The 14,814-nt window shown below is 51.8% G+C and overlaps 1 protein-coding gene across 1 annotated transcript in view; it reads left to right on the forward strand.

Moving 5' to 3' along the window:
* Positions 1-10,947, forward strand: part of galnt14 (UDP-N-acetyl-alpha-D-galactosamine:polypeptide N-acetylgalactosaminyltransferase 14 (GalNAc-T14)) — a gene marked incomplete at its 5' end in the record, with an annotated part of 107,798 nt that extends 96,851 nt beyond the window's left edge. The window contains one exon of the mRNA XM_078542877.1: positions 10,888-10,947. Coding sequence (XP_078399003.1) covers positions 10,888-10,947 — 60 coding nt within the window. The remainder of the gene's footprint in view (positions 1-10,887) is intronic.
* Between the last annotated feature and the right edge of the window lie 3,867 nt (positions 10,948-14,814).

Genomic DNA, 14,814 nt, shown 5'->3' on the forward strand with positions numbered 1-14,814 from the left:
TCACACAGACAGAGAGTCCTCCCTCATACAGACAGAGAGCCCTCCCTCAGACAGACAGAGAGCCCTCCCTCACACAAACAGATAGCCATCCCTCACACAGAGATTCCTCCCTCACACAGACAGAGATTCCTCCCTCACACAGACAGAGTCCTCCCTCACACTGGCTGAGAACCCTCCCTCAGACAGACAGAAAGCCCTCCATCAGACAGACAGAGAGACCTCCCTCAGACAGACAGAGAGCCCTCCCTCACGCAGGCAGAGAGCCCTCCCTCACACAGACAGAGAGCCCTCCCCCACACAGACAGAGAGCCCTCCCCCACACAGGCTGAGAACCCTCCCTCAGACAGACAGAAAGCCCTCCCTCAGACAGACAGAGAGACCTCCCTCAGACAGACAGAGAGCCCTCCCTCACGCAGGCAGAGAGCCCTCCCTCAGACAGACAGAGAGACCTCCCTCACACAGACAGAGAGCCCTCCCTCACACAGACAGAGGGTGCTCCCTCACACAAACGGAGATCCCTCCCTCAGACAGACAGAGCCCTCCCTCAGACAGACAGAGCCCTCCCTCAGACAGACAGAGTCCTCCCTCACACACACAGAGAGACCTCCCTCAGACAGACAGAGCCCTCCCTCAGACAGACAGAGGGTCCTCCCTCACACAGGCAGAGAGCCCACCCTCAGACAGACAGAGTCCTCCCTCAGACAGACAGAGGGTCCTCCCTCACACAGAGAGAGAGCCCTCCTTCGAACAGACAGAGAGCCCTCCCTCGGATAGACAGAGAGTCCTACCTCAGAGTACTCCCTCACACAGAGAGACACACCCTCACAAAGAGAGCCTCCCTCTGACACTGAGTGCTCCCTCACACAGACACAGAGTCCTCCCTCACACTGGCTGAGAACCGTCCCTCACACAGACAGAGAGCCCTCCCTCACACAGACAGAGAGCCCTCCCTCGGACAGACAGAAAGCCCTGCCTCGGGCAGACAGAGACCTCCCTCACACAGAGCCCTCCCTCACACAGACAGAGAATCCTCCTTCACAGAGAGTCCTCCCTCACACAGAGTCCTCCCTCACACGGACAGAGAATCCTCCCTCACACAGAGTCCTCCCTCACACAGACAGAGAATCCTCCCTCACACAGATTTCTCCCTCACACAGATACAGTCCTCCCTCAAACAGACACAGAGCCCTCCCTCACACAGAAAGATATCCTCCCTCACACAGAGTCCTCCCTCACACAGAGAGACCTCCCTCACACTGTCCTCCCTCACACAGACAGAGAGTCCTCCCTCACACAGACAGAGAGCCCTCCCTCAGACAGACAGAGAGCCCTCCCTCACACAAACAGATAGCCATCCCTCACACAGAGATTCCTCCCTCACACAGACAGAGATTCCTCCCTCACACAGACAGAGTCCTGCCTCACACTGCCTGAGAACCCTCCCTCAGACAGACAGAGAGCCCTCCCTCAGACAGACAGAGAGCCCTCCCTCAGACAGACAGAGAGCCCTCCCTCAGACAGACAGAGAGCCCTCCCCCACACAGACAGAGAGCCCTCCCTCACGCAGGCAGAGAGCCCTCCCTCAGACAGACAGAGAGCCCTCCCTCACACAGACAGAGAGCCCTCCCCCACACAGACAGAGAGCCCTCCCCCACACAGACAGAGAGCCCTCCCTCAGACAGACAGAGAGCCCTCCCTCACACAAACAGATAGCCATCCCTCACACAGAGATTCCTCCCTCACACAGACAGAGATTCCTCCATCACACAGACAGAGTCCTCCCTCACACTGGCTGAGAACCCTCCCTCAGACAGACAGAGAGCCCTCCCTCAGACAGACAGAGAGCCCTCCCTCAGACAGACAGAGAGCCCTCCCTCAGACAGACAGAGAGCCCTCCCTCAGACAGACAGAGAGCCCTCCCTCACGCAGGCAGAGAGCCCTCCCTCAGACAGACAGAGAGCCCTCCCTCACACAGACAGAGAGCCCTCCCCCACACAGACAGAGAGCCCTCCCCCACACAGACAGAGAGCCCTCCCTCAGACAGACAGAGAGCCCTCCCTCACGCAGGCAGAGAGCCCTCCCTCACACAGACAGAGAGCCCTCCTTCGAACAGACAGAGAGCCCTCCCTCGGATAGACAGAGAGTCCTACCTCAAACAGAGTACTCCCTCACACAGAGAGACACACCCTCACAAAGAGAGCCTCCTTCTGACACTGAGTGCTCCCTCACACAGACACAGAGTCCTCCCTCACACTGGCTGAGAACCGTCCCTCACACAGACAGAGAGCCCTCCCTCACACAGACAGAGAGCCCTCCCTCGGACAGACAGAAAGCCCTGCCTCGGGCAGACAGAGACCTCCCTCACACAGAGTCCTCCCTCACACAGACAGAGAATCCTCCCTCACAGAGAGTCCTCCCTCACACAGAGTCCTCCCTCACACGGACAGAGAATCCTCCCTCACACAGAGTCCTCCCTCACACAGACAGAGAATCCTCCCTCACACAGACAGAGAGCCCTCCCTCACACAGATACAGTCCTCCCTCAAACAGACACAGAGCCCTCCCTCACACAGAAAGATATCCTCCCTCACACAGAGAGACCTCCCTCACACTGTCCTCCCTCACACAGACAGAGAGTCCTCCCTCACACAGACAGAGAGCCCTCCCTCAGACAGACAGAGAGCCCTCCCTCACACAAACAGATAGCCATCCCTCACACAGAGATTCCTCCCTCACACAGACAGAGATTCCTCCCTCACACAGACAGAGTCCTCCCTCACACTGGCTGAGAACCCTCCCTCAGACAGACAGAAAGCCCTCCCTCAGACAGACAGAGAGCCCTCCCTCAGACAGACAGAGAGCCCTCCCTCAGACAGAGAGCCCTCCCTCACGCAGGCAGAGAGCCCTCCCCCACACAGGCAGAGAGCCCTCCCCCACACAGGCAGAGAGCCCTCCCCCACACAGGCAGAGAGCCCTCCCCCACACAGGCAGAGAGCCCTCCCCCACACAGACAGAGAGCCCTCCCCCACACAGACAGAGAGCCCTCCCTCAGACAGGCAGAGAGCCCTCCCTCACACAGGCAGAGAGCCCTCCCTCAGACAGGCAGAGAGCCCTCCCTCACACAGGCAGAGAGCCCTCCCTCAGACAGGCAGAGAGCCCTCCCTCAGACAGGCAGAGAGCCCTCCCTCAGACAGGCAGAGAGCCCTCCCTCAGACAGGCAGAGAGCCCTCCCTCACACAGGCAAAGAGACCTCCCTCAGACAGGCAGAGAGCCCTCCCTCACACAGGCAGAGGGACCTCCCTCAGACAGACAGACCTCCCTCAGTCAGACAGAGAGCCCTCCCTCACACAGAGACACACCCTCACAAAGAGAGCCACCTTCTGACACAGACTACCACCTCACACAGACAGAGAGCCCTCCCTCAGTCAGGCAGAGAGTCCTCCCTCGAGATAGACAGAGAGCCCTCCCTTGGACAGACAGAGAGTGCTCCTTCAAACAGAGTGCTCCCTCACACAGAGAGCCTCCTTCTGACACAGTGCTCCCTCAGAAAGACAGAGAGACCTCCCTCAGACAGGCAGAGAGCCCTCCCTCACACAGGCAGAGGGACCTCCCTCAGTCAGACAGAGAGCCCTCCCTCACACAGACAGAGAGTCCTCCCTCACACAGGCAGAGAGACCTCCCTCACACAGACAGAGAGCCCTGCATTGGACAGACAGAGATTTCTCCCTCACACCGACAGAGAGCCCTCCCTCACACCGACAGAGATTCCTCCCTCACACAGACAGAGAGCCCTCCCTCAGACAGACAGAGAGCCCTCCCTCACACAGGCAGAGGGACCTCCCTCAGTCAGACAGAGAGCCCTCCCTCAGACAGACAGAGAGCCCTCCCTCAGACAGACAGAGAGCCCTCCCTCAGACAGACAGAGAGCCCTCCCTCACACAGGCAGAGAGCCCTCCCTCACACAGGCAGAGAGCCCTCCCTCACAAAGGCAGAGAGCCCTCCCTCACACAGGCAGAGAGCCCTCCCTCACACAGGCAGAGAGCCCTCCCTCACACAGGCAGAGAGCCCTCCCTCACACAGGCAGAGAGCCCTCCCTCACACAGGCAGAGAGCCCTCCCTCACAAAGGCAGAGAGCCCTCCCTCACACAGGCAGAGAGCCCTCCCTCACACAGGCAGAGAGCCCTCCCTCACACAGGCAGAGAGCCCTCCCTCACACAGGCAGAGAGCCCTCCCTCACACAGGCAGAGAGCCCTCCCTCACACAGGCAGAGAGCCCTCCCTCACACAGGCAGAGAGCCCTCCCTCACACAGGCAGAGAGCCCTCCCTCACACAGGCAGAGAGCCCTCCCTCACACAGGCAGAGAGCCCTCCCTCACACAGGCAGAGAGCCCTCCCTCACACAGGCAGAGAGCCCTCCCTCACACAGGCAGAGAGCCCTCCCTCACACAGGCAGAGAGCCCTCCCTCACACAGGCAGAGAGCCCTCCCTCACACAGGCAGAGAGCCCTCCCTCACACAGGCAGAGAGCCCTCCCTCACACAGGCAGAGACCCCTCCCTCACACAGGCAGAGAGCCCTCCCTCACACAGGCAGAGAGCCCTCCCTCACACAGGCAGAGAGCCCTCCCTCACACAGGCAGAGAGCCCTCCCTCACACAGGCAGAGAGCCCTCCCTCACACAGGCAGAGAGCCCTCCCTCACACAGGCAGAGAGCCCTCCCTCACACATAAACAGGGTCCTGCCTCAGACAGACAGAGAGCCCTCCCTCACACAGATAGAGAGCCCTCCCTCAGTCAGACAGAGAGCCCTCCCTCACACAGATAGAGAGCCCTCCCTCAGACAGACAGAGAGCCCTCCCTCAGACCGACAGAGAGTCTGTCTGAGGGAGGGCTCTCTGTCTGGTATCCAAGGCCTTGAGGGCCCTGGGTCACTTTAGCTGTCCTCCTGTGGTCCAGCTGGTCCCTCTGCAGTGACAGAGGGTGGGATTGAGGGGGTCACAGGCAAAGGGGACTCAGAGGGAGAGGACAGCCTCTGAGATTCCTGAGTGGATGACCCAGGGGTGTCCAGCTGCTGCTCCTCCTCTCTTCGGGTGCCCGAGGCCCCCACCTGACTGCTTGAGGGGAAGGAGCATCTGCAGGGACATTGAGGTGGCCTGTTTCCCTCTCTCATTGCCACTTCAGGAACTCACCCATTGCTTCCCTGATGGAGCGCAGGTCTGCACACATCTCCGTGTTCTGCTGGACTAGGGTCTCCAAGGTGCCTGCCATCCTCCCCATGGAGACCTCCATACACGCACATGTGGGCACCAGACAGCAGGCAGATGCACTCCTCTGACTCACGAACCACTCTGTTGAGGGCTTCCAGCAGCTCTGTGTGATGTTCCCCCACCTTCTGCTGACTCTCCAAGATGAGTTGGAAGGCCGAATCCAGAGGCTCGTCATCTGACTCGGACCTCACAGATGCCTCTTCCCCAGCAGTCCTCTGAGTCCCGGGGAACTCGGCTGAATCTGCCTCCTCCCCCTATGGACACATGTCCGTGCAGTGACCATCAGGTTGTGAACCCAAGCTTGCTCTTGATCTAGGTCCCACTGAGGTGTGTGTCTCTGCGCTGGTGGAGGGTGTGGGTAAGCACTGTGACGGGTCTTTCAAGCTGCTTATTTCCAGCTCTTCAATGGAGGAGGTGTCCTCTTGGCTGGAGGTGAGGATCTGGATGGAGCTGAGGGACTGGCTGGCTGAGGGTGTTGTTCGCTTGGCAGAGCTCCCTGTGAATCAAAGTAGAGATATGTAGTGCATGGAGCACAGACAAAAGCAGGAGAGAGAGAGAGAGCACTCACAGTTGCGTTGAGAGAGGGAGGATGTGGTGTAGGTCCTCATGAGGGTGTTCGCTGCCGACCTCACCATCACCGCAGGCAGGGTCCACATCCTCACCAGCCAGCGCGATGACACACTCCTCAAAGTGAGTGAGGGGCCTAGTGTGGGCAACTCCACCCCCTGGTCTGGGACCTCTCCCTTCTGCTGTCAGCCAGCTTCTCCTGCATGAAAACAGATGGAGAGAGTGTGAGCAGGTCACATGGCACCACTTGGAATGTTTGTGTGGTGAATGGAGCCATGGACAGGATGAGGATGTGAGCTCCAGAGGATATGAGCCTGATGGAGATGTGAGGATGTGTGTGAGAGTTAGTGGTATTTTCTCCTGAGGTGTGAGATCCCTGTGGATGTGTGGTGGGCTGGTGAGTGGGTGTGTGTGTGAGTTGAGAGTGATGAGGAGAGTGACTTATCCTGGCAGGACAGAGGAGACCATTCATCCCCTTTCTGCACTGGCTGGCTGACCCCCTCTGTGCTCCGATGGTGCTGACCGCCGCTGCCACTGCCTCCCAGGCCGGATTGGTGACTCTGGTGGACCTCCTGCAGCCGGAGCGAGGGTAGAGGACATCGCGGCGGCCTTCCACTGTGTCCAGCAGGTGCCCCAGGGAGGCCTCACTAAATTTGGGGGCTGCCTGGCTTACGGGGCCATCTGTCGCCTGGAGCAGCTCTGGTCTGTAAACATGAAGTAGGCTGCCTGCTGCTGTGCTTTAAATATGACACCCAGAGCGAGGGAGCTCTGGGGTCACTGCATGGTGGGCAAATCCCAGCCCACTCACCAGCGATCCAGTGTGTTTCCCGTGAATGCATTATTAATGAGGCGGGACATGCCAGGAACGAGGTGATATGGAGCGAAAACCTGGCATTACTGCCGGCAGGTAAAATGTCACTCCCGCTACTGCACTTAGTGCAAATCCGGGTCAATTCTGCCCATAGTCTTCCCTATCACTAACTTGAAAACTTGACTCCATACTCTCGAGTGACGGATTACATGACTGAAGAGTAGGCCAGACCCTAATAATATCCAGGATATTATAAGCTGACTTAAGTTTGTTAGAACAGCTATCCAGAGGACAATAATACCCTTGCCTGCCTCCTTTTCTCTGGGGGGCAATGGATCAGTCCTTTAGACCCATTTAGCACCTTTAGGATCTGTCTTTCTCAACCTAAAGTTGAGAGGAATCATCTGGGAGGTTCTCCTGATCTGGGATTGTCTCAAAAAAGGGCTAGGATTATAATCAACCACAAAATTCGAAAGTTTGGAACTCTCTTCCACAAAGGGCAATTGATGATCGATGAACTGTTCATTTTAAAACTAAGATGATTAGATTTTCGTTACCAAACATAATGTAGGGAAGTGTGAAGCTATTCAAGATTCTGCAAGGGCTTTACAAGGTAGACACCATCTACAAGGCACAAGTCAAGAGTGTGATGGAATACTCCCCACTTGCCTGGATGAGTGCAGCTCCTACAACACTCAAGAAGCTTGACACCATCTAGGACAAAGCAGCCTGCATGATTGGCACCACATCCACAAACATTCACTCCCTCCACCACTGACGCACTGTAACAGCAAGATGTACTGCAGGAATTCACCAAGGCTCCTTAGACAGCACCTTCCAAACCCACAACCACCACCATCTAGAAGGACAAGGGCAGCAGGCACATGGGAACACCACCACCTGGAAGTTCCCCTTCAAGTCACTCACCATCCTGACTTAGAAATATATCGCCGGTCCTTCACTGTCGCTGGGTCAAAATCCTGGAATACTCTCCCTTACAGCACTGTGGGTGTACCTACACCACATGAAATGCAGCGGTTCAAGAAGGCAGCTCACCACCACCTTCTTGAGGACAATTAGGGATGGGCAATAAATGCTGGCCCAGCCAGCGATGCCCACATCCCATGAATGAATTGAAAAAGCACTAAGAGATTGTCTCTGCTGGTTGGCAAATCCAGAACATTGGGGCACAATCTCAGGATACAGGGCCGATCATTCTGGACTGAGATGAGGAGAAATTTCTTCAATCAAAGGGTTGTGAATCTTTGGAATTCTCGACCCGGAGGTTTTCCATCATTGAATATATTTAAGGCTCCGATAGACAGATTTTTGGTGCCTCGGGGAATCAGGGCGTATGGGAAGTGGGAGGGAAAGTGAAGTTGAAGCCAAAGATCAGCCATGATTGTATTGAATGGCTGAACAGACACAATGGTCCATGTGGTCTACTCCTGGCCTATTCCTTATGTTCTTTCCATTCTGCCCAGACTTTGCTGAAGCTCGGCATCTCACTGCACACAATTTGTTAGATTGCATCTTGCTCCCTTCAGCCAAAAATGTTTGTGTTGTTACTAGCTGGAAGTGAGAGCTATTCATGGTGTTTCGAGGGGAAGGGGGATCTGAGATCCTAGTGAATGTGGGACCAAAAGTGTTATCTCCTTAACCAACAGGATTTACAAACTGAGAAAGAAACTACAGAAAAGTAGAATGAATTAGAGACAAATAAGGTACAAAGAGAGAAATCAAGAATGTTGTGCACAGGAGAGAGAAAGGCAAACTGCACTGATTTCCCCTCATACTTGTCTGTAAGAAAAAGGTGTTGTGAATTATTTTTAAAGTTTGTGGTGGTGTGTTTTCCCAACCCCTTGGTTTGTTTATTTTCTTTATTCTTTCATAGGTTGTGGTCATCATTGGCAAGATGAGCATTTGTTACCCATTCCTAATTGCCCTTGAACTGTAATGGCTTGCTAGGCCATTTCAGACTCAACCACATTGCTATTGGCTTGGAGGCACATGTAGGCCAGAGAATGTAAGGATGGTGGATTTCCTTCCCTAAAGGTCATTAGTGAACAGGATGAGTTTTTACAACAATCCATGATCATTATTACTGAGACTGGCTTTATATTCCATATTGTTTTAATTGAATTCAAATTCCACCAGCTACCGTAATGGGATTTGAACCCATGTCCCCAGAGCATTAGCCTGGGACTCTGGGTTACTAGTCCAGTGATGTTACTGCTATGCCACCATCTCTCCTGTGATCCAATTTACTAATAATTTGCAGCAAACTGGTGTTATGATTAACTCAGAAGGATAGTTTATTTCACGTTCAAAACCAGGGAGTATTTGTAACTTCCCACTCCACTACACACCTACACACATACGCCTATATGCACACATGCGCCAAAACAGAAACACACACACACACATACCGCACCCCACCCCACACACACACACCCCTACACACACAGACACACACGCACACATACACACACACACACACCCCTACACACACAGACACACACCCCTACACACACAGACACACACGCACGCACACATACACACGCACGCACACATACACACACACCCCTACACACACAGACACACACCCCTACACACACAGACACACACGCACGCACACATACACACGCACGCACACATACACACACACACACCCCTACACACACAGACACACACCCCTACACACACAGACACACACCCCTACACACACAGACACACACGCACGCACACATACACACACACACACACCCCTACACACACAGACACACACCCCTACACACACAGACACACACCCCTACACACACAGACACACACGCACGCACACATACACACACACACACACCCCTACACACATAGACACACACCCCTACACACACAGACACACACCCCTACACACACAGACACACACCCCTACACACACAGACACACACGCACGCACACATACACACACACACACACCCCTACACACACAGACACACACCCCTACACACACAGACACACACCCCTACACACACAGACACACACGCACGCACACATACACACACACACACACCCCTACACACATAGACACACACCCCTACACACACAGACACACACCCCTACACACACAGACACACACCCCTACACACACAGACACACACGCACGCACACATACACACACACAGTAAAAGCGAGATAGAAAAAGGAGTTTTACAACTGGGTAGTAACAGTACAAGAACCACAAAAATTAATATTAGTTTACGTGATTTCCAGAGTCCTGAGTCAGAGTCCAATGAAGAATTCTTTCACGTAGGAGTTTGAGTTCAGCTGAGCTTACCAGTTGTAGAATTCGCTTTTCAGTTGGTGCTGAAGTCGCAAGATGAAGTAAGTACACAGGGGCTGGGTCGGTCCTGTAGGCAATGGTGGGTAATCGTCCAGCAGAGAGAACAGCAGGTAGTTGTTCTGCCTGGAGTTCTGCTTCTTGCAGGCTTCACCAGTTGGATGTGAAACAGCAGACTGAGGGTTTCTCAGTTCTCAAAGGCATCTAGAGATTTCAAAATGGTCACTCGAGTCATATGGCCTTCTTTCTCCACAATGACTTCAAAAGGGATGTTAATCCCAATGTCTGGAACTGGCGTTGATTTCAGGACTGATAATGTTCCAGTCTTTAGCTGTTGAAAGAGTTACCATCCACGTTGAGGGTCTGGTGTCAGGAAGGCATTGTCTAAGTCACCCCTCTGACTCTGTTGGAAGGGTAAGCTTATCAGATGCAAATGTCATCCCTTGGTCCCCTTTTAAAGTGGACCTGGACAGTCCCAGGTTTGCGATGAGCCTGTTAGCAGCTCCGCAGGTATAACCAGTTTCAATGTGTGAGTTTCCTGGTTTTGAGATGACAAGGGGTCTGTACAATGAGGTGTGAGATCCCACAGGCTGAGAAAAGAATTATTTTGTTCTTGTAACTCTTGTGACCCAGATAAAGGGCCGACCCTATGGTCATGTGACTTGTAGCAGCAATCTATTTTGTTACAGCAGGAAGTCCATTTTGAAAATAGCAAGAGGAATAAAGTGTTTCCATGTTGTAAGAACCCAACAGGAAGGAAGATTTGATTACGAAAGGGAAAAAAAGGCTGCATGGAAATGTAAGAAAAACATTTTAATTGAAGATTTAACATTGTTTAGATCACTAAGTCAATTTACTGTCTGCCAATATGACATTGACTAGTTTGAATTGTTTTTTTTCTGGGCTGCAGGGATTGAGTGACATTGTATCAACAATGATCACATTGTTATATGAGTGCATATGCTGTTAAGTACCAGCCCTAACATTTCACTTCCCCTGACAGATTGGCAATGAATGCGTAAATAAGTGCACAACACTGTCATTTTTGTGAGGCTCACAGTGGAACAGCACAGAATTTCCAGTAATTTGTGGTTTCAAAATCGATAAAGGACTCAACAAACACAACCCTGGAGTCACAAATCCCCAGACAATTTACACGATAGTAACACCATTGACACTGTTGCTTTGACAGCAAATTCTGTGTCATTATTCTTATACACACAGTCCCAGCAGGATCTATGAACACTGTGCCCGTGCAGAACCTTATAAGCAGGTACCCCTGTTGCTCTACTGTTGTACATGGTCAAACTTCCTGCTCTGGACCAACCTGTCAGGTATGTTAGTTTAAAGAGTTCTATGATATTAAAAATGATGGCGAGAGGAAGACTTGATCCCAATTCAAGGATTAAAATGACATTATTCTCCACTTGTAATACAACCACTGACTGAGTGCCCCTCTTCCCTCCATTTACTTTAACATTGTAATTTTCAAAGTTGCCTTCTGATCTTGTTGCAACCGTTGCGGGTGTGAGTGACCTGCTTCCTGTTTTCTTGCTGTTCCTTCCACATTTCTTATAATTGACGGAGTCCTTTCCAAAATCACGCCTCATTGCAACATGACCCTCCATAGGACAGGCAGTACACACTTAGCAGATCTGACTTTCTTACCTCCTGACCTTGAAGTTTCTGCAATTGCTATTCTGGAGCCCTGGCTACATGGAATGACCTAGAGTGTACAGAACAGAAACAGGCCATTTGGCCCAACAGGTCTATTCTGGTATTTATGCTCCACATGCGTCTTGTCCAATGCTCTTCATCTAGTCCCATCAGCATATCCTCCAATTCCTTCCTCTCTCATGTGTTTATCTAGCTTCCACTTAAATGAATCTATGTCACTCCCCGCAAATATTCCCTGTAGTGGTTTCACATTTTAGTATGTCTGGGTAAAAAGGTTACTCTGAACACTGGGTTAAGATACCAAGGGCGCTAGCTTAGACTGAGAGTGTAAGGGGAGCTTGGGTTGTCTCAGCCAAGCCAATTTTGTCCTTGTCCAGTGTTTACACCCAAGCATTTTCCAATCAGGCCAAAGAGTCTGGCTCTGGTGCCTAAATTCTGTCCAAATGGGAGCATGTACATTAAGCAAGGTCAAACAGAACCAAGGAGCTGAGTCTGGCCTAAACACAGATTAAGCAATCACAATACAGTCTCTGTCTCCTTAGCCATAGCTAATCAAGTCCAGAAATCTGCCTCTGGTTTCGTAACCCAGGCCTAACAGACCCAAGTGCCTATCATTGGCTTTGTAGCCCAGACCAAGCTTTCCCTGCTATTTGCAAAGAAAGGATTACTTGTAATGCTAACTGTTAGCTCCTAGGATGCTTTTAATGAGGGATACACAAGCCAGCTTTGTCTGTTTGCCAAAGGTTGAATCAGTGCTGAACTTGGATGGTTTTGGTTATCTAACCTCTGCGCACCCCTATAAATAAAAATGAAGGAAAGGTTCGCCGAATTCAGTGCAAGAAACATAGATTCAGCTTGTGTTCCCTTGAGGATAGATGACTGAGTGGTGATCTATGGATGACTGAGTGGTGATCTATGGATGACTGAGTGGTGATCTATGGATGACTGAGTGGTGATCTATGGATGACTGAGTGGTGATCTATAGATGATTGAGTGGTGATCTATAGATGATTGAGTGGTAATCTATAGATGACTGAGTGGTGATCTATGGATGACTGAGTGGTGATCTATAGATGATTGAGTGGCGATCTATAGATAGGGGAGGTGATGGCATAGCGGTATTGTTGCTAGACTAGTAATTCAGGGACCCAGCATAATGCTCCAGGTATCCAGGTTCAAATCCCACCATGGTAGGATGATTACAAAACCATTGTCAATTGTTGTTAAAAACCCACCTGGTTCACTAATGTCCTTTAGGGAAGGAAATCTGCTGTCCTTACCTGGTCTGGCCTACATGTGACCCACAGTAATGTGGCTGACTCTGAAATACCCTAGCAAGACACTCAGTTGTATCAAACTGCTACAAGTTTCATAAAAGAAATGAAACCAGACAGACCACCTGGCATTGACAATGGCAATCGCAGCCCTGTCAACCCTGCAAAGTCCCCCTCTCTAACATCTGGGGGCTAGTGCCAAAATTGGGAGAGCTGTTCCATAGGCTAGTCAAGCAACAACCTGAAATAGTCATCCTCATGAAATTATATCTTAGAGATAATGTCCCATTCAGCACCATCACCATTCCTGGGCATGTCCTGACACACCTGGCACTGTAGTATACAGTTGGGAGTTGTTCCCCTGGGAGTCCTCAACATTGACTCCAGACTCCATGAAGTCTCATGGCATCAGGTCAAACATGGGCAAGGAAACCTCCTGCTGATTACCATGTACCGCCCTCCCTCAGCTGATGAATCAGTGCTCCTCCATGTTGAACACCACTTGGAGGAAGCACTGAGGAACAAGGGCACAGAGTGTACTCTGGGTGGGGGACTTCAATGTCACTTACCGAGAGTGACTCGCTGGCACCACTACTGGCCGAGTCCTAAAGGACACAGCTGCAAGACTGGGTCTATGGCAGGTGGTGAGGGAAAAACATACTTGACCTCATCCTCACCAACCTGCCTGCTGCAGATGTATCTGTCCATGTCAGTATCGGTAGGAGAGACCACTGCACAGTCATTATGGAGATGAAGCCCCATCTTCACATTGAGGATACCCTCCATCGTGTTGTGTGGCATTACCACTGTGCTAAATGGTATAGATTTCAAACAGATCTAGCAACTCAAGACTGGGCATCCATGAGACGCTGTGGGCCATCAGCAGCAGTAGAATTGTACTCGAACACAATCTGTAACCTCATGGTCCCGCACTCTATTATTGGGATCAACCCTGGTTCAATGAAGAGTGCAGGAGGGCATGCCAGGAGCAGCACCAGGCATACCTAAACATGAGGTGTCAACCTGGTGAAGCTATAACACAGGACTACTTACATGTCAAATAGCATAAGCAGCAAGTGATAGACAGAGCTAAGCGATCCCACAACCAATGGATCAGATCTAAACACTGCATTCCGACACATTCAGTTATGAATGGTGGTGGACAATTAAGCAACTCACTGGAGGTGGAGGCTCCACAAATATCCCCATTCTCAATGATGGAGGAGCCCAGCACATCAGTGCAAAAGATAAGGCTGAAGTATTTGCTACAATCTTCAGCTAGAAGTGCCGAGTGGATGATCCATCTCGGCCTCTTTTGGAGGTCCCCAGCATCACAGATGCCAGTCTTCAGCCAATTCCATTCACTCCACATGATATCAAGAAATGGCTGTAGGTGCTGGATACTGCAAAGGCTATGGGTCCTGACAATATTCCGGCAATAGTACTGAAGACTTGTGCTCCAGAACCTGCCGCGCCCCTAACCAAGCTGTTCCAGTACAGCTACAACACTGGCATCTATCCGGCTATGTGGAAAATTGCCCTGGTATGTCCTGTACACAAAATGCAGGACAAATCCAACCCGGCCAATTACTGCCCCATCAGACTACTCTCGATCATCAGTAAAGTGAAGAGGTCATCAACAGTGCTATCAAGCGGCACTTGCTTAGCAATAACCTGCTCACTGATGCCCAGTTTGGGTTCCGCCAGGGCCACTCAGCTCCTGACCTCATTACAGCCTTGGTTCATACATGGACAAAGGAGCTGAACTCCCAAGTTGAGGTGAGAGTGACTGCCCTTGATATCAAGGCAGCATTTGACTGGGTGTGGTATCAAGTAGCCCTAGAAAAACTGGAATAAATGGGAATCAGGGGGAGAAAACTCCGCTG

The sequence above is a fragment of the Cetorhinus maximus genome, chromosome 5, assembly GCF_964194155.1.
Source record: "Cetorhinus maximus chromosome 5, sCetMax3.hap1.1, whole genome shotgun sequence".
Taxonomy (NCBI): domain Eukaryota; kingdom Metazoa; phylum Chordata; class Chondrichthyes; order Lamniformes; family Cetorhinidae; genus Cetorhinus; species Cetorhinus maximus.